This window comes from Protopterus annectens, chromosome 1.part1, assembly GCF_019279795.1.
Source record: "Protopterus annectens isolate FY-2018-M chromosome 1.part1, PAN1.0, whole genome shotgun sequence".
Taxonomy (NCBI): domain Eukaryota; kingdom Metazoa; phylum Chordata; order Ceratodontiformes; family Protopteridae; genus Protopterus; species Protopterus annectens.
In genome coordinates this window covers 967,458,394-967,479,854 of record NC_056726.1, presented here as the reverse complement: position 1 = coordinate 967,479,854, position 21,461 = coordinate 967,458,394, and the positions used below count along the sequence as shown (strand labels likewise).

The window sequence follows — 21,461 nt, the reverse complement described above, 5'->3', positions numbered from 1 at the left end:
CAACTCTTACCACACTTTTCGGCCACCAAACCAGAACCGAAACACTAAAGGTGGAGGAGTGTCAATATTCACACCACCAGGCTAGTTGGCCAACACAATGTGTCTGAAATTCTCCAAGTGCAACTAACACTAGGTAAGACTGCAATCCAAATTGTAGCTTGCTACAGATCCCCCACCATACCCCAAGATTCTCACTACACCTTTCTAAACATACTGGAAAATATTAAGACAGAACCAAACACCCTAATACTGGGTGATTTTAACTACCCTACCATTAACTGGGAAAACTACTCATGTCCCAACACCTTTGCGCAACGGTTCTTGGAATTCATAAATTCCAACGCCCTGGATCAACTAATCCATAGTCCCACCAGGGGCTCCAATATCCTAGACCTGGTCATTACCAACATGGGAAATCAATGCTCCATACCTATGGCACCCCCTCGTTAGTCAGGTCTGACCATAAGCTAATCACCCTTAACATCCACATCCCACCCCACCCCCCAGTAAAGAAACCACCATAAAAAACTTCTCCAAAGCCAACTTCATGCTACTCAAGTCAGAAGTGACAAACTTCATGACACCCATGCAGACGGGAACTGAAAGTTCAACTGCTGAATCCTTCACTAAGGCACTGTATGAGCACATCCACTCATGCATGAATCGTGCCATCCCAAATAGAACCAAAATGCTCTCATCCAAAAAAAGGAAGCCAATCTGGTGGTCCCCTGCCATAAACAAACTTTACAACAAAAGGAAGAAACTTTTGCAGAAAAGAGGAAAATCCCAGGATGCAAAAAACTCCCTTACTAGCCTCAGCAAGAAACTGAGATGCCTCAAAATCCTCCAAAGCTAGTTACGAAAATAAAATTGCCAAAGATTCCAAAGACAACCACAAAGCATTCTATAACTATGTCAAGAATCTAAATGGCAATGCTCAGATCTGCTCTGAGCTAAAACAGAATGGCATTAAATATACTGATCCGAAGGATATTGCCAATATCCTGGCAGATCGATTCAGTGCCAACTTCACCCCCCTCTCACCCCCTAAATGGCCCATCTCAATACCGAAAGATTGCCAAATTCCAGTAATAATGGCCACACAGGTACAAAACGCACTCTCTAAAGCCAAGAATACAGCATCTATGGGACCAGATGACATCCCGGGCTGTGTACTACATGAACTACAATATGAACTGGCACCTCACCTAAGTGTCATGTTTAATCATAGCCTCACCTCAGGTTTCATGCCCACTGAGTGGCTTAGAGCTACAGTTATCCCAATCCACAAGGGGTATCCACCTTGGATCCCCGAAACTACCGCTCCATCAGTCTGACAAGCCTTATCTGCAAGGCCATGGAACGTATTATCATGGAACTTATAAACAAAGACATTGGCAACCTTCAAACACTGGACCCCACCCAGTTTGGGTTTGTGAAGGGCAGATCTTGTCTCCTGAACCTGATTGACTTCTTTGAATCAGTCTCCAGAGCCATGGACAAGGGTAAGGTGGTCCACACAGCCTATCTAGACCTTGCCAAGGCCTTTGACACCATCCCCCACTCTGGAATCATACATAAACTTACTAAGTTGGGCATTAATCCCTATGTCACCCAATTGGTTGCTAAATGGCTTACTGATAGAACCCACACTGTAAAAGTAGCCGACTCCAAATCCAGTTCCAGACAAGTGACAAGTGGAGTACCTCAGGGTTCAGTCCTGGGGCCGCTCTTGTTTGGCATCTACTTCTCTGAAGTACGGGTCAACACTAAGGGACTCTGGCTAACAAAGTTTGCAGATGACTGCAAACTGGGAGCCATTACTGAATCCCCAAATTATGTGGATACTCTACAAAAGGGCCTTACAGAAACAGATGCTTGGTGCCAGAGCCATGGGCTCAAGCTCAATGCCAAGAAATGTATTGTTATCCCCTTTGGGAAAAAACATGTATCCATGAATTACCATATAGGTGGCAGTACACTAAACACAGAAAGTGCGATAAGAGACTTAGGGACACAGGTGGACAGTGGTCTCACCTTCGATAACCACATCGCCACAACAGTCAGGAAATACTTCTATGTGGCACACCTCATCACGAAGGGCTTTTCATCCAGAAAAAAGAAGGTCATTGTCCCACTGTACTCATCCCTCATTAGACCCATTATAGAATACAACGCCCCATTTGGTATGTACCTCTCAAGACATCTGCAACAACTGGAAAGGCCTCAGAAATACCTCACTAAAAGAATCACAGGCCTAAAGCAGATGCCCTATGCTGACCGCCTTAAAAACTTCAGCTATACTCTGTCGCATATCGTCTACTCAGAGGCGATCTCTGCTTAACATACAAGGCCATGTCAAACCCAGAGCTGTTGGACATGCTACACTTAAAGAAATCCCAATCCCTCAGAGCTACATGCTCCAGGGATCTAAACCTTGTCATCGCAATAAACAAAACATGCTGGAGGGATAGGTTCCTGACCCAGAGACTCCCCAGACTCTGGAATATATTGCCCATACATGTCAAGCACAGTGCCTCTTTGGACCTCTTCAAGAGGAACCTTGACAATTGGATGGGAGAAAGGAAATTCACCCCAGGGATCATGTCAGTCGCCCTGCTAGACAGGGGTCCAAGAAAGTAAATAATGTGGGAAGAAATAGCCAGGGAATTGTTATGGCTAGGCTTGTATAGGCCCTAGGGCTGATAGCCTAGTACCAGCCTAGAACCAACCTATGAACCTATAAGGCTGGATTCCAAGAAAACATCATCTACAATCTTCAGAACAGGAGGGATAGCTAGAGACCTGTAATGAGGCAGGAGTAAAAATTCCCTAAGTCTCTTTTTGGACTCAGAATAGTCCTGGCTTTCCCAGTGGAAATGCTCCCTAAGGGTATGCAAGGTTTCACCAAAAGAAAAATCTTCTGGAGGGGAAGCAGAGGGAATGGAATCCTCCGCATCAGAATCCTCATAAGTAGATAAGGGTAAATCCTGGTAGTCAGAAGGAACAGAGATATCGATTCCTGGTCAGAAGAATCATAAAGAAAATCAGTTCTAGGTCTCTTAGAGGGGGGAGGCTGGCTTCCCCTAATTAAGGTAATAAGGTCTTCAGCCATTCTAATCATTTGTTTTTGAGGCATATGGGCCTGAGAATGTGGTTTGGTCATCGGTTTTCTAGGCATAGTGCGAGCTTTAGGCCTGATGAATTCAGTATTCCTAGCTTGAAACAAAGTCGTCGGTTTAATATGAAAGTCAGTAGGCCTGAATACACCCTCAGAAGCCGGTGCCTGCACAGCAGCTCTGGACCTATTCCAAGGTAGAAACATCCGTAGGTTCCATAGTCGAAGAAGCATCTCACGGCATACCGGACTCCGAATGGGTCTCAGTAGAGGCCTGTGAATCTGTAGTAGTGGGTATCAGGGGCTGCGAAAGCACCTCACTCAGTACTGGCGGACTGGCTACTAGCTTAACGGAAGCGACATCGGCAGTTTTGGACCTATGCGGTCTGTCTTTATCCCTACGTTTTTTCGGAAGATCGGTAGTCGGATGGCTTAATGAAGCCATTTCAGATAACGGAGATCGAGGTTTTTTTGAAAGATCGGTAGTCAGATGGCTTAACAAAGCCATTTCAGAGAATGGAGGTAGAGAACGAAAGTATTTAGCTACAAAAATAGCCTAACGACAAATAGTTCGGACACTGAACAAGGCACAAAACCGACAGCGAGGGACGTTGTGGTCTGGGCCTAAACAGGTGACGCAGTAAGAATGAAAACCTCTATGAGGTATTTGTTTTCTACAGGCAAGACAATTGTTAATTTTTTCTGACATCAGTTAGAACAAGAAAAAAGGATCCCCAATGGGGTACTTATCTTTTTGAAGACTTCAGGTCTGAAACTCGAAAATGAAAATTTCAGGAGTCAGCCGACCGGCACTTGCGAACTGCTTCTGCTTCAGGCACTGCATGGGAAGAAAGACTGATGTAATGGCATCGGCTGCATGGTTTACACCCCTGATGACCTGACGTCATGGAAGAAGCGACAGCATCCGACGCAGAAATCCGAAGACTCTGGTATTCAGGCCGGCTGAGGGCTACCTGCAGGCAGATAACCCAAATGTGATGACTGCAACAGTGAAACATGAAGAACATCACCGTCTTCACCCAGAGTGCCTTTTTTAGGCAATGCCAAACTGAAAGTAATTCTGACATAGTAAATCAAACCAAGAAAATCTATAGGTATTACTGCTCAGTGTTAGGAGTCTAAATAATAAAAACTCCGTTCCCTAGAAGTTCTCTTTACCCTAGAGAATGCTGACGTTTGTGAGGTCACTGAGACATGGTTTAAAGCCAGGGAGAGCAGACAGCACATCAACAGTGCAAGGTTACAATGCCTTACACACATTGACGCCAGCTATTTCAAAGGCAGGACTAAAGGTGGAAGTGTCTCCATTTGCATCAAAGATAAATACACTTCAAGGCTGGTCAAACAGGACAATACACTTGAGCTGCTCCATGTTCAAATCACCATAGGCAAAATCCAATATCACTTCTTTGCAAGTTATAAGTCCCCTTCTATGGCCCAGGAAACCCATACCATCTATTTAAACTTATCAGAAACACAAACCATCATCCCACTACCATATTCATGGGTGACTTTAATTACCCCACTATTAACTGGGACTTCCCTCAGGAAATATCATCAAATATAGTTAACTCCCCATACTATCACTAGGGAACAGGTCCTTAATACTCTCTCGAAGACCAAGAACACTGCATCAGTGGGCCCAGACAATACCCCAGGATGCCTTCTAAATAGCATGAAACATGACCTATCAGGGCCTCAGGAATGACCATTTAACTGTAGCCTCCAAACAGGTTCTGTGCCTCATGGATGAAGAAAGACAACAGTCATCCCTCTGCACAAAGGTGGGCCCATCTACAGACCCATAAGTCTCACTAGTCTTGTATGTAAAGTCATGGAAAGAATTATCATGGAGTCGATCAATAGTGATTTAGTAAACCTCTAGACATTGGACCTAACCCAGTTTGGTTTCGTCAAGGACAGCTAATGTCTACTTAACCTGGCGGACTTCTTTGAGAAATCCACCAAAGCAATGGATGAGATGAGGGCAAGATTGTTCACACTGCCTACCCTGACCTAGCCAAGGCATTTGGCACAATATCCCACTCAAGCATTGTTGACAAACTCAATAGGTTAGGTACAAACTTGTACATCAACTGGCTCACAGACAGGACCCAGGAAGTTAGAATTGGGGAGTTCACCTCTGCAAACAGGCCAGTCACATGGGACGTCCCACAGGGATCAGTCCTTGGATTGCTCCTTTTTGTCATTTACTTCTCAGAAGTGAAGACCAATATCAATGGTCTCTGGCTGACTAAATTTACAGATGATTGCAAATTAGGAGCTGTCATTGAATCTCACACTGACACAAATGTTCTCCAGGAGGGGCTGACACAGACATGGCAGAGCCATGGACTAAAACTAAATGCCATGAAATGCATAATAGTATCCTTTGGGAAGTCATCCATCCTTGGTAACTATCATATTGACAACACAGCCCTTAGAGTTGACCCAATAGTCAGGGACTTAGGGGCACACAAAGATAGTAATCTAGCCTTTGACTATCATGTGTCTATAGTGGTGAGGAAATCATTCTATATTGTGCAACTTGTAAACAAAGGCATGACATCTAACTCCAAGGAAGTCATTGTTCCACTGTATTCAGCATTCATCAGACCTATCATTGAATACAATGTCCCCTTTGGTATGTACCTAACCAAGCATATCCAACAAAATTAGAATGTCCACAGTGGTTCCTCACTAAAAGAATACAGGGTAGGAGTAAAATGTCTTATGCAGACCACCTTAAGTCCCTATTCCTGTATTCTGTTTCCTACAGGATTTTGAAGTGAGAGCTATGTCTGGTATATAGGGCACTGTCACACTCCATTCTGATGGATGTCCTGCATATCTACAAAAGAAACAGCACCAGAATTACCTGTTCTAAAGACTTAAACCTTGCCTGTGATATAAATAGGTCCTGCTGAAGAGAGAGGCATGTATCTCAGAGACTACCACGTCTAGGGAGCAGGCTCCCCATCCATGTAAAGCAGAGTTCCTCCCTAACCCAATTCAAGTGCAACTTGGACAATTGGATGAGAAACTGGAAATTCATCCCTGGTTTGGTACTTATGTTTCTAATGGATACAGGTAACCTGTAAATGGTTCATCTCCCAGACCCCTACTAACACTTATAGGTTCATAGGTAAGTACTAGGCTATCGGCCCTAGCCAAACGAGGTTCCCTGGCTTTCGCCACTCAATAAAATTATTTTCCTGTGCTCCTGTTGAGTAGAGAGACAGCAGTGATCCCCAGGGTGAATTTCCTATTTCCCATCCAATTGTCAAGATTTCTCTTAAAGAGGGCTAATGAGGAACTTTGCTTGACATGAATAGGCAGCATATTCCAGAGCAAGGGAAGTCTCTGGGCAGAAATCCCTCCAGCATGTTTTGTTTATTCTGATGACAAGGTTTAGGTCCCTGGCGCGTGTGGCCAGGAGAGATTTGGATTTCTTTAAGTGTAGCATGTCCATCAGGTCTGGGTAAGACATTACTTTGTATGTTAGGCAAAGATCTCCTCAGAGTGGGCGATATTTGACGCAGTAGAGCTGGCGTTTTTTGAGACGGTCAGCATATGACATCTGTTTGAGGCTGGTAATCCTCTTAGTGAGGTATTTCTGTGGCCTTTCCAGCTGTTGCAGATGTCTTGCGAGGTACATGCCAAACGGGGCGTTGTACTCTTTGATGGGTCTAATCAGGGATAAGTAGACAGGAATGATGACCTCTCTTTTTCTGGAGAAGAACCCCTTTGTGATGAGGTGTGCCACGTAGAAGGATTTCCTGACTACTGTGGCGACGTGATTATCAAAGGATGGGCTACTATCCACCTGTGTCCCACGGTCTCATCACACTTTTGGTGTTTAGTAGGCTACCGCCTATGCAGTAATTCATGGGTACGGTATTTTTCCCAAAGGGGATGACAATGCACTTTTTGGCATTGAGCTTTATGCCATAACTTTGACACCAAGCATCAGTCTCAGTGAGGCCTCTTTGTAGAAACTCCACATCCTTAGGTCAATCGATTATGGATCCCAGTTTGTAGTTGTCTGCGAATTTTGTTAGCCAGAGACCAGCTGTATTAGCCTGGACTTCAGAGACGTAGATACTGAACAGGACAGAACCCAGGACTGAACCCTGTGGTACTCCGCTTGTCACTGGTCTGAAGTCAGATTTGGAGTCAGCTTCTTTCACTGTGTGGGTTCTATCAGTGAGCCAGTTGGCCACCCATCTTGTGACATAGGGATTTATGCCTAGTCCAGTGAGTTTATCTACAATACTAGAGTGGGGGATGGTGTCGAAAGCCTTGGCAAGGTCAAGCTAGGCTGTGTGCACCAACTTATCAAGGGTATCAGAACTTGTCAGAGATTTTGGATGCACAGCTAGGCATAAAAAGGCCCTTGTGGTCATTAGCCTAGCAAACACCTATGAACCTAAGAAGTTACTGGTTGAAGGATCAGGGAAGTGCAAACCAACTCTTCTCCAGAACTGCCCCCAGGCATGTGTGGGACTGATAGGATAATTCAGGAATTGCACAATCTACCCAATTGGTGCCTTAATAATGATTTTCTTAGGCCTCTCTCTCTCTTTCTCTCTTACTTAGCCTTTTTTCACTTTTAAAGCAGATGCTTTTTTTTCACTAACCTTCAAGAGGCTCCCTCAAAGTGCCAGATATCTATACCACAGCCACTTATTTCTTATGCTCAGGAAAAGCCTTCAGATATGGGCCTTCCTGCACAACATTTTCTTAAATTGCAAAGATTGTGACACTGTGGTTCTCCCTGACAAAATCTTTTTCGTAAAAAGTGTCTCCTGCAGGCACACGTTTCTTCATTTTTCTGAGGAGATCCATGGCCCTTGAAAAACAGGCAACTGAATAAGTTCACTTTCAAAACCTGAAGACAGTGAATAAAATGGCTGAATTTCAGTATTGTATATAAAGCATAAAATACATTCTCAAATGAGTACTTATCCCTCTGAAAATCAACTGGAAGGGAATTACACATTGTGGCAGTAAAATAGTGAAGAAGGCAGGGACAACACTCTTTCTTGTTGTGCATCTTATACTTACAAAATACCACGGGCGCACACCAACAGACATTCTTAGTTGTACCTGCCTTACATCGTCACATGTCAGGCAGTGGGGATCAGGGACATGGGTAGCGCACATAAAAAAAATCTCTACGGCTGTGACTATGACATTGCACTGGGATATCCTAATCTCCTCTTCAGCAATGTGAGGATTTTGGATGAGATCGGACTGTGAGGTGTCGACACTGGTGATGGCTGATGGTTTGCTTCATAGGAATAAAATTAAAAAAAAAAATTTAAAAAAACAAGAACTTTGTGGAAAGTACTGTTGAGTCATTTTTCATCACAATGTTTAAATCTTCAGAAGTGTCTCAGTCTTTGGACATTACAAGTAAAAACACCTATCCAAAAGAAGTCACAGCTTCAAAATCTTCAGGTCACATATGCTGATTAAGACTTCTGGCAGACTTACCACCCAGCAGTCCTTCACAAATGCCGTCAGGATTGGGGCCTGATTTTGACATAAGAAAAGGCGATAGACATCAAGGGCTGCTCAAAGAAAATGCTGTACTGCTTTGACATATCCAGAGCTTTTCAGTTCTGCATGCTGTATATGCTGCAAAACCTCTGTAAATTAAAATTTGATGTTACTTAGTCTAACAAAACAGCTGAGTTGTCCTCTCATCTGATTCTTGCCTCTCATACTTAGGACTTCTCTCTAAAGGTATATCCAAATACTTGCTTTTAGGTCCTCTTTTATTTTCAGTCTTCATTAAGCATTTGTTTTCTGTCCTTCCTCTAACGTAGCACTTTATGCTGACAATATAGTATCTTCATAGTCATATAAGACTACATCTTCTCTACAGCCTCATTTTCAGTCTGTCTTTTCTTATTGTGGAACTGGATTTCAAAAAACAAACTGGAAATTAATGCTAAGAAATTCAATGTTATGCTTTCTGCAACCATGAAAATACTTTGGAAAGGCAACAATTCAATATTTTCTATTCTTCATCCTACTGGGACTCTTTCCTATAAAAACGTCTTTATTACTAGACTTCAATACAGTCACTCAATCTTTGTTAATACCTTTGCCTACAACACTGTCTTACTACAGAAAACAGAATTCTGAAGTTTATCCATCTTGGGTAATGAACAAGCATCAATAAACAATAAAAACGCATCATTTTCACGTAACATATTAATATACAAACTACTAAATGAACCCTACCATTCCCAACCCCATTAACAGGCTTAGTATACACTCCACAGACTCTTTTCTTTACTCCAGTCTTCTCTGCAGACCATTATTTCAACTCACAACTGGTTCCTAATCTGTCCTTGCTGTCTGAAATTCAATACCTGATGACCTAAGACAAGTAAATAACTTCCCTGAGTTTTGTTAGCTACTCAGGAACAGTCAGTTTGCATCTGTTTTTATGATCATGGCTGACATATAGCACCACTGGGTAATCATTTACACAAATCCACACAGCACTCCCTTCTACTGTAACACTACAGGTCGCTTGTATTATCTACTCATAAATTTATGTATCCAACTTCTTTAATGCCAAATCTTTTATTTGTTTTTATGTACACACTATTTTTTGTATATTGTGTGACTGCTTTATTGTCCTGTAATATCTGTCTTTATACTTCAAATATCAGCATACTTTATGTATTATCATTGCTTGTTGTAACTGCTTCTAAGCCAGTGAAATGACTGGAAAGGATATGTGGACCAGTTCATTCCCTCTGGTTTTAAGAAACTAAAAAAATACATAAATAAATAAATGTAATGAGCTGAAGAAAGTGTTCTAATAAAACTATTAGTGTCAGAAGAAAATACAGCTACTCATTATTACAGAAGAATGTTTTTGCTTCTGAATTTAAACACTATCGCAAAATTATTAAGCAACATGGTATTATTTCATCCACAATTGTGAAACAAATTGGTAACTGTTACCCTATTTTTTTAACTGTCTGCAGTAACCTTTCAAATGTCAAAGAAGAAAAAGCTTGTTTGGTCTTTATGTTGAGCAGTGTCACTTATCTCTATTCGATACTTTCACTTGAATTTTCTACCTTTGTTTAACAGAAGCAATTGAGGACTGACTTAAAAATCATTTTAGACAGTCACTGGTTTTGGCACTTTTTTATTTATTTATTTATTTTTGCTATACTTGCATGTAGACTATTCTTAATGAGACTGAGAAGGTATTAAATAGATATTTTAATCTTTTCACACTGTATCAGCATGTTCAAATCTGTCTGATAAACTGTACTTGGAAAAACAAAGATGTTACAAACTTTGGTGTACTTAATGACACCTATAAACCACACTGGTATTAGCATGCTTGGCTGATCTGTTGCACAATTCCGCTCAGCTTAAATTTATTTCCCGTAATTATCCTTTGTTGACTGGGTTAGCCCTAAAGTGGTATTTATACTACCAAAGAAAACCTGACCAGGGCATCATGGAACATTACTCTCTTCAATAGGTGCTGTGCTCTTTTTGCATCCCCCTGAGCTACCACCAACTCAGGCAGAAGGGGCCCTCAGTTTAACATCTCATCCAAAAGGGAAGAAATAGCCAGGGAATTGTTATGGCTAGGCTTGTATAGGCCCATAGCCTAGTACCAACCTATGAACCTATAAAAGACAACACATTCAGGAGTGCAGCACCTCCCTTATACTTTACTGCAGTTTCAGAAATTAATCTACCTGGTGTGGGAAAAGAACCCATAGCCTTCTGCATCAAAAGCAAGTGTGTTACCTCTTGTACCGCTGACACTGAAAATCTGTCACTGGCCTGGAGTCAATCCTCAAAAGCTGTCTATTAAATACAAGAAGCTGAGGAAAAACAAAACAAAGCAAATATACCTGTTCCAATGAAGCCTGGTCATTTAGTAGCTTCAGTTTCTTCTTCCTCTTCTCAGTTACTTTAGAAACAATTGGATTAAGCAAACGGAATTCTTCACTTTCTTCATCCACCTGGAAGTCAGGATTCTCAAACATGGCTTTGAATCTGTCATCACTGAGAATGTTTGGAACAGCCTGAAAAAAAGGAAAAAGTAAATAGTATCACAGCTGTCCTCATAAAATCTGGACAGAAATACATTATCTTTTTTCAGTACATCCATCACACTGATGCTTTTTTCAGCCATACTTTACATCTTAGTGACCTGCATAGTAATAAATGCTACCAGACCACTGAACTCACTGAACTCACTTCTTCATCAGTTTTCTTATGCAAGGAACCTACCAAGGACTTGTCTTCAAGATGTTCTTAGCACTTTTGGGTAAGATGCGCCTTATGGTTAATATTCATTCCAGTCCTGCTAATGCCAGTTTTCTGTTCACCACTGCATTGTTGTTAGTTTTCCAGGTATCTTACTTCCACCCAAGCCTACTATCCGCAGCTATAACCAGTGCCATTTATGACACTTCTGCGACACACTCTATTTGAAAGTCAGAAGTGAAAATAAAGCAGTGAAGCATCAGGGGATGGAAACTTATGACAAATCATAGATGGAAATGTGTCATACTTAGGGGTGTGGTGTTCAATGAGCCATAGCATTTGCTTGCTTAAAAATGTTTTTTAGGCAAAAGTCTGACTAGCACCTAACCCTGACAAAGGTCCATAACAGGGCAAACAGTCAAAACCTACTCCATTGGGAAAGTCACAACATGTTAACCTTATCTTCTCATCCTATGGCCCGCTGGAGGCACAAGTCCTATACTAAATCCAAGCTGCCTGCAACCCACACGGAAATGAAGCTGCTAAACTTCAAATACCACCACATGCACAGTCTAAGACAATGCTGGAGTCCCATCTACAAACAAGCCTGTCTGACTAGCAAGCTGCAATATTCTTCCCTTGGCAGATGTAATCACAACTCTACCAGTCTCATTACAGGGTTGATAACTAATACAGAGCTCATCTCTCTCCCAGCAAGGGCTGTGGTCCACAAGAAGCTTAACTGCTGTCCTATTGTGAAACCCTCTTGAAATCCATGCTTGCCTCAAAGTCACTGGTTTTGTTGTGGTGTGTTCATCTACTGTAACTCCTTCATTCACTCCACATTCTTCTAAACTTTTAGATTTCATACAACAGTACTGCTGAAACACTTCTATGCAAAGAGGACAGCTTTCCTGAGTAAAATAATAAATCTAACCAGAAATCATTTATTGCTGTAATGTCTGAAAGAAGACATGGATCAAGAATTTGTTCAAATGGTACAGAAAAGATTCAGAAAAAAATGCAAGACTTATATTTTACCAGGTCAGGTGAAATTGAAGACAAAGAGGCAAGATCTATGTTAGCCAACAGTTATCAGACTTCAGCACAGTTTACAGAGATGATTCAGTGCAAAAATGACTTGAATATTATGCAAAGTCTTATACTTGGAAAATAATTTAATCTTGGTATAGAAATGTTACTGCCGAGTTGCTGTAAAATAACATGTACAAAAGAGGTAACGATCCTATCTTCATTGTAGACCATGGTTAAGAAAACTATAACTAGAAAATGGAAAACAAGACAAACCATTAATAACAAAGGTGAAAATGATGATCACAGACATCTAAAATATGTAACTGAAAACTATTAGAGGTCAGAAAGAAAATTCCATATTAAAAAATGGACTGTATGGGAATCTGTAACTGAAACTGAGCTTCAAGAGGAGACTGACAAGTAACAATGTACCTAGGATGTAGATCTACCTAATAAAGACAACTGCAGTACAAGGTGTGAAGCTTCTGGCCTAGTTGTTAAAGATTTGTAACGTAGTGAAAATAAAACAATACTGTCGCTAATTAATGCCTGATATCACATTATGTTGTAAATAGTTTTTTAACTGTTTTTATTTAAGGAGCAATGTTTAGTGCTAAGACCGAAAAGGATAGCTTATTGTGATATTTGGAATTACATTCTTAACCATGGTAAATTATTCAGTTAAAGTTAAACACTGATAGTCTGACGAGGCTGGTTTATTAATGGTGCACAAACATTTTCTTCTTCTTCTTTCGGCTTTTCTCGGTTAGGGGTCGCCACAGCGGATCACCTGTCCGCTCATGATTGGCAGTGGAGTTTTACAGTGTCGAGTTGCCAGCCCAGTGCCCAACCTTCCACAAAAGGCACACATGCACTTGCACCTAGGGCCAATTTAGAGTGTCCAATCCACCTGCAGCATGTCAGAAGAAGGTTTGGGGGTGGACCAACCTCCCCATTAGGGAAGGATTTCCATGATCTCTCCAAGACATCCTCAGCAGGTGACCTGGGGAAATGTTCCCCATCATCCAAATCCATGTCCTCCATGGGGCTCTCCGGGGGGAACTCGCAAGCCACTTGTTCCTCAGGGGGAACCGTCTGGGGCTCCTCGAGCACGGGCTGTCCTTCTGGTAAAATGATGGGATTCGCAGATAGAGCTGAGGGGGTCGGTGCAGAGTCCGAGGGTACAGTCAAGGGTCTCAATCTGGTGGAAAGAACTATCTACCACATCGAACGCCAAGGGAGAGTGAACCTCCTGGAGACCCAATAAGTAAGCCAGTCTCCCCGGATCCGACATGAGAATCGGAGCCAGGCTTGAAGTGGATGGAGCTCTGAGGGAGGGAACTTGGCCTGACAAAGCTGGAGCCAATGAAAAAAGTTCCGCTTCCACAGATCCGACACCCAAGCTCCGGCTCCGAGAGCCGCTCGGATCCAAACTGGTTGGATAAGACACTCTCTAGGCAGCTGTCAGTGTCGAGGAAGCAGGTACTGTTGGCGCCGACTCCCTGACTAAGGCCACCCACGGATCAGAGTACTCCGAACCCGGTGGACGGATAACAGAAGGAGAACTCGGTGTAAAAAAGGAAGCAAGCTCCCCCCTCCAGAGGGAGAGGGGGCTGGCAAGACCGCCATCTGGATCAGAGTATGAATGAACCTCCTCATCATTTTATCTATGTCAACTTCTGATAAACTACGTGTGGACCTCAACGAGGCCATGGACTCTGACCTTGCAGGTCAAGGAACCAAGGCCCTAGATGGAGAAAGTGTCTCCTCTGGCTCCTGGGAAAATCTCAGAGATTGGAGCCGAAGGGAGTCACGGATCCTAGGCTGACTTTTGGTGGGAGTGGAAGGTCCGGAGACCTCTTGCGTTTCTCTGGCTTAGTAAAGTGCCTGTCCTTGTGCTCTCTCTCCTTCTCTCTGCCCCTTTTCTGCTCCACTTCCACAGACTTAGAAGCGGGAGGTTGAGTCCCAGCCTGGGAGGGTGGAGAAGCAAGGGCAAGAGAGGAAGGGAGGCAGCCACAGCAGCCGCTGTGACCGAAGCCGTGGACGAGGAAGCCGCCTAAGAAGTGGAAAGAAGGCCTTTGAGGGCCAACTTAGCCTTCCTGTCCTTAAGACGTGGGTTAAAACCCGTGCAGATAGTACAATCTGTACTCAAGTAGGTAATGCCCAAGCACATCACGCAAAGAGTGTGGCCAATCACAGGAGACAATTTATGGCCACACTCAGTGCACCTTCTAAATACAGGCTTGGGGTCAGCCATGACTGTACAAGAAAACACTCTAGAGAAGGAAAGAAGAAAAAAAAAAAAAAAAAACTATTTCCCACTCACCACACACTCAACGCACACAGAACACTGAGGGGGGAGGGGAAGCAATACAGACTAACAAACTAACACTAAAACTACTTAGGAAACTTTCTAACACACGCTGCACCAGCGAGGTGAGGAGGAGAGGGAACCTACACTAAACACCTACACTGAAAAGTTTAAAAAAAAGTTGCTTAAACAGAAAAAACCCACTCACTAACTTGGAGCTCAGGAGATCACGATGCTTCAGGCAAGCTGCAACAAATGAGATCTCAAGGTTGGAAGGTAGTGGAAGTGTATTATGGGTAAGGGGAGGAGCTTGGCGCTCAGAGCAGATGCTAGCGAAATTGCTGGCTCGGATCCGGTATCTCATGGGTTGAAGACTAAATGAAGTAAACTACTTCAGATCTACTATTTTGCACTAAGCAAAGCTATTCAAAGCTTAACTAGAGTTGTTTGAAGTATCACAAAGTGCAAAGTGTTTGCAAAGTGTATGCTTCATTACAGTGCAATTACTTCAAAGAGTTTGCTGTGTGCAAATGTGCAAAGTACAGTTATATTGCAAAGTGCAGTCAAAGTACAGCCATTTCAAAAAGTTTCTTGTGCTGTGTGCATTAATTCACAGAGTGCTTACATTTCAAAGTGTTTCTTACACTGTACAGAGTTATTTCGCAAAGTACAGTCATTTTGGTGCTGTGTACAATTTATTTGCAAAGTGCATTCATCTCGAAGTGTGTCTTACTCTGAGTTTCTTCCATTATGTACAGTTTATTTGCAAAATACAATCATTTCAAAGTACTTCTTACACTGATAAGGAGTGGTTTCATGAAGTACAGTGTTTTCAAAGTGTTCTTGTGCTACGGAGACTTACTTAGTAAAGTACAGTTATTTGAAGGAGCTGCTGTGCTATTGGGCATAATTACAAGTTCTGGCACATATATATATATATATATATATATATATATATATATATATATATATATATATATATATATATATATATAGGTTCATATATATATATATATATATATATATATATATATATATATCTTTGTGCATGTTCGTACATAATTTCAAGCACCTTCACTACTGTGTGTTGATAAGGCAGAGGCATTTTAAAGACCAAGTCCACTTTGATCATAATACAGCAGAGAATTGGAGAGTATCTGAGCAGGAATACGATACTTTCATACATTTCATACAAGCAGCTTTTTCTGACAAAGATGCACATACGAGGGCATTTGTTTTGCTTAACTTAGTTGGGTCAGAAGCTATTGAAAGAGAGCTTTCATTTGTGTATGCACCAGAAGTATATGCAGGAGAGGGGGCAAACTGTCAAATTGTGGCACTGGCTGAATCAAAGGAAGACCCCGAGTGCTTAAAATGTAAATTTAGAGAAATGTGCGACCCCCAGACAAATGTTACATTAGAGAGGCACTTATTTTATACAAGAGACCACAAGCCAGGTGAAACTTTTTGCAGCTTATATCACTGACTTGAGAAACAAAGCTAAAATATGCAGATTTGCTGACTTGAAAGATGAGTTAATAAAGGACAGGCTTGTGTATGGTGTTAATAGTGCTGCAGTGAGAAACATTTTGCTTCGTGACAGTGATTTAACATTAAGCAAAGCCACAGAGATTTGCCAAATCCATGAGCTCACAGAAAGGCAGACAAGTATGTTTACAAGTGATAAGAACATGGCTTCAGCAGCCTCTAGAGCAAATGTAGACAGCATGCAACAAGTGGCAAGTAGAAACAGGCCTAAGCACATGGCAGCAGCAACCCCTGTGGGTGTGGCAGGGAGCCATTTCCTGCATGATTATTAACACATGCTGGAAATGTTTGGGGGAACTGATGTAAGGATAAACACAGAGGGTGACCGTCAGGGTAGCATGGCAGTTTTTTAAAGAAAATAAAAGTGACCAGTGGAAACTGAATTTATCTGCAGAAGGTATAAAGCTGAAGGTCACTGTTCTGGATGTGTTAAAAGCCTGAAATAGGATCATAAGTCCTTTACAGATGGACAGTCAGGTTGCAAATTAATTTCAGTACAGAAAAATGCCACGTTATTTATTTATTGTCATTTGTTTACTGAGAAAGTCCAACTGTGCCTAGTGGATCCATTTTAAGCATAGACCCGGGGAGAAAAGCTTCACATATAAAAACAGACAATATATTTGAGACAGTAGAAACATTTTAAGTTCACAATCAAAGATACAAAATTAGAAGTTATGTACTTACCATAACATGGCATCTGTGTTGTCTATTTTCGTTCATCCTCATGAATAGGTCTAGGATCCAATCCTTGGATCAGACTCAGCCATATATACAAGACTTCAGATCCAATTCTTGAGCTCCTTCCTCCACCCATAGTGCTCTGTTCCATCCCCAACTCCTCAGACCAAGTTTGATGCCTACTCTCCATTGTGTTACAGAGACAGAAATAGGTAAAAGAAAATAACTGAGGTTCAAACCAGGAACATGAAGGTTCCAATATCATCGAAAGATCCTTCTAGGAGTGATGGGGTTGGTGATGGCTGGGAGGGAAGGTGAGGAAGAATAAAAATGGAGAACACAGATGCCAAGTTATGTTAAGTACATAACTTCTAAATCTGATGATGTCCTTTTCATTTTTCCTCACGAATGGGTCAGAGTCCCCAAATATGCAGCTCTCGGAAGGCCCTTACAAAGGACATGCAGGAGCACTGTCGAACCAAAGGAAGCTCTGCTTTGGAAACTGCCTGACAGAAGCTATTACAGGAAAAGTATACAAACACCTGGTCAGACTTCCTGAACTGTTTTGTTCTGTGGAGATAAAAACGTAATTGTCTGTGTATGTCAAGAAGATGAAGCATATATTCTCCTTTATATGTACATTTTGGAAAGAAAATTGGTAATTGTATAGACTGGTTAATGTTAGACTCCGTCGCAACTTTAGGAAGAAAGGCCAGGTTGGTCTGTAGAGACACCAAGTCCTTATGAAAAATAATGTAAGGAGGCTTAACAGATAGGGCCTAAAGTTCAGAAATTCTTTTTGCTGAAGTGATAGCTACTAAAAAGACTGCTTTCTAAGAAAGAAACTTCATATTGCATTTGTCTGCTGGTTCAAAGGGTTTTTGAGTTAAACCCTGAAGGACTACAGTAAGATCTCAAGGAGGAGAGGGATCCTACATTGGGGGTCTAAGGAGGAAAATTCCCTTCATGAAGGCTTTTTATAATCTGGACGAGGCCAAAGAGAAAGACTTCTCTCTAGCGTGGAAGTTGGAAATGGGTGCCAACTGAAGTTTAACAGTAGAAAAGCCAGCCCCCTCCTTAAAAAGAGTAGTGAGAAAGAATGGCCAGAATAGGTCCTGAAAAGGGGTCAGTATTATGACTGGAAGCACAAAGAGAAAATCTTTTCCATTTGCTTCTGTAGACTTTCTTGGTGGAGGCCTTCTGGGAGGCCAAGATAATGTCACGAACTGGGGAAGCAAGCCCAGATTGTCCAACTATTACTGGAAGTGGGGAAATCACGCAGTTAGCTTGAGGGCATGGAGATTGGGATGTTGAATTCCCGAAGGGGGAGACAGGAAATCCTGAGTGGGTTCCAGTACCCATGGAGGATACTTCAAGTGAGACCACAGGAAGGGGAAAGTACAGTTGTGTACACCTACCATAAATGTAGATGTTCGAGTGTCTTCACTGTTGCAGTCATGACTGTAGGGTTCTCCCCTGCCGGCAGGCAGCCCTCGGTCGGCCAGAATCCCAAAGTCTGGGTCCGGCGTCAGTTGTTCAACCATGCTCCCTGACGTCAGAGCGCCAGCAGTATAAAGCTGACAGCCGACACCATCTTCTCCAGTTTTTCTTGCCCCAGATGTCAGGAGTCCCAAAATGAAAAAGGTCCCATAACCTTTGCAAATACACCTCAGAAGAATGGTGAAAAAAGGAAATACACAAAAGTAAAAATAAGAGGGGACAGGAGGGAGGGAAACCCAGACTGCAACAGTGAAGACACTCGAACATCTACATTTATGGTAGGTGTACACAACTGTACTATGTTCATCGTGTTTCACTGTTGCAGTCATGACTGTAGGGTAGAATCCCAAAGCTGAAAGAAAGGGAGGTGGTCATAAAGAGGAAGGGGCGGCTAAAAGGCCCTGCAAGACTGCAGAGGCAAAGCCTGCCCTAGACTTAGAGTAGAGAGGTAGATTGTAGTGCTTAGAAAAAGTATGCACTGAACTCCAAGTTGCAGCTTCCAAAATGTCCTTGGCAGGAACTCCCCTGAGGAAGGCCGCAGAAGTGGCAGCAGCTCTGGTGGAATGAGTCCGTATACTCCCTGGGATTTGCTTTCCATGGTGAGAATAACAAAATCTGATTCCATGAGCAATCCATTTAGAAATGGTCTGTTTTGAAATGGCTTTACCTTGGGAACTTGAAGCATAAGAAACAAACAACTGTTCTGCTTTTCTGATGTCCTTGGTTCTGTTCAGGTAAAAACGTAGTTGTCTGTGTACATCCAAGGAATGTAAGATCCTTTCCCCTTTATTTTGAGGAGTGGGGAAAAAGGTTGGCAAGTGGATAGTTTGATTTAAAGCCACTTTGGAAACCACCTTAGGCATGAAGGTAGGATTTGTCCTCAGAGATACCCTGTCTTGATGAAAAATAATATAAGGTTCCACAGCCATAAGAGCTTGTAACTCTGAAACTCTCCTGGCAGAGGTTAGGGCTAACAGGATAGCGGTCTTCCAAGATAAAAACTTGATGTCAGAAGAGGCAGCAGGCTCAAAAGGAGTCAAGGTTAGTTTTTCCAAAACATAGTTGAGATCCCAAGCAGGAATGGGAGGAGATCTAGGGGGTCTTAAGTTCTTAGCTCCCCTGATAAACTGTCTCATGAGCTGGTGGGAAAAGATGGGAGGGTCCGTATTATAATGAGCAGATATAGCAGAGGCATGTATCGTAATGGAAGAAAAAGAGAGACCCTTATTTAAGAGATCTGTCAAGTAAAGTAAAATTAAAGTAATGTTAGGAAGAAGAGGATCAGAATCCTGTGCCTGCATCCAGGAACAAAATCTTTTCCATTTTCCTGCATAAGATTTTCTAGTGCTAGGACGTCCGGCTTCTAAAATGACATCCATAACCTGCTTGGGCAGTAAAGAAGAAATCAAAGGCCCTGGATTAACCAGGCCGCCAGGCTTAGAGTTCTGACATGAGAGTGTAGAACCTGACCCTGATGCTGGGCCAGAAGGTTCGGAGACGGAGGTAAAACCCAAGGGGGCTCCAGACATAGGTTTTTTTAGAGTTGGATACCAAAACTGCGGAGGCCAATTTGGAGCCAGCAAGATTATCATCTTGGGCTTGTCCTGTTTTATCTTCAATAAAACCCGTGGAAGAAGAGGAAGTGGCGGAAAAGCATATACCGAGAGGTTCCTCCAACTGAATGACAGGGCATCCACTTTCCAAGCTTCTCTGTGGAAAGTCCTGGTGCAAAAAATCTGTAGTTGATGATTCAGATGGGATGCAAAGAGGTCTATGTGAGGACATTCCCAAACTGCTGTTATCATCCTGAATATTTTGGTGTCCAGCATCCATTCGTGTGGATCCCCCTTGCTTGTTTATGTACCACATAACTGTGGTGTTGTCTGTCCGTATTAGTAGTTGTTCTGGCTGTAAAAGATTCCTGAAGGCCAATAAAGCTTTCTGAACGGCTAACATTACCTTTAAGTTGATATGCAGGTGCTTCTAATCCTTGTCCAAAGGTCCTGCAGACAATTGCCCTGAAAATGGGCTCCCCAAGCATAATCCGAGGCATCCGTGGTTAGAATCTGAGTGGCAGGAGGCAGACGAAAGGGTTTCCCCTTGTTTAGAGCACAAGCCCTGGACCACCAAAGAAATTCCTTTTGAAGGCAAGGAAGGACGGAGATCAGTATGTCTAAACTGTGGCAATGCTGAGACCATACACTTTTTAGGTACTACTGTATTTTCCTCATGTGTAGTCTTGCATATGGTACGAGAAGGATGCAGGAGGCCATGTAACCCAAAGCCTGCAGGAATTTCCTTGCAGATAGTTGAGTTAGAGTTGCCAAGGTTTTGAAAGTTGAAGCCAGCTGTAATTGTTTTTCGGATGTCAGAAATGCCATCTGGGTTGTAGTGTTTAGAAGTGCACCCAGAAAAGTTATCTGTTGAGATGGTGTCAAATTTGACTTTTTTATGTTTACAGAGAATCCCAGGAACTTGAGGAGGTTCAGTACAAATTCTAGATGCTGGAGTAAGACATCCTTGCTGTCTGCCTGAATTAGAGAATCGTCCAGATAAGGGTAAATTTGAATTCCCTTGAGTCGGCAGTAAGCTACTACTGGAGCCAGGCATTTGGTGAAGACCCTGGGCGCAGGAGACAATCCAAAGGGCAGCGCAGAGAATTGAAAGTGCCTCGATCCGGCCTTGAACCGGAGGTATTTTCTGTGATCCTGCCTGATGGGAATGTGTAAATATGCCTCCTTTAAATCCAAAGTTACCATCCATGCATCTTTGGATAGCATTGGAAGTAGCTGCTGTAGAGTAAGCATCTTGCATTTTGGAATCTCTAGAAAGGTGTTCAAGACCGACAGATCCAGAATGGGTCTCCATGAGTTTTGCTTCCTTGGGACTAGAAAGAGCTTCGAGTAAAAACCTTTTCCCATCTCTGAAAGAGGAACCAGTTCTATGGCATTCATAGCCAAAAGAGTTTCCACCTGGTTTAAG

General features: G+C 42.5%; 1 protein-coding gene across 1 annotated transcript in view; it reads right to left on the bottom strand.

The window, feature by feature from the left end:
* Positions 1-21,461, bottom strand: part of NOL10 (nucleolar protein 10) — a 1,716,803-nt gene that overhangs the window by 541,565 nt on the left and 1,153,777 nt on the right. Inside the window, exon 18 of the mRNA XM_044079305.1 lies at positions 11,047-11,220. Within this exon, the coding sequence (XP_043935240.1) occupies positions 11,047-11,220 (174 nt within the window). The remainder of the gene's footprint in view (positions 1-11,046; positions 11,221-21,461) is intronic.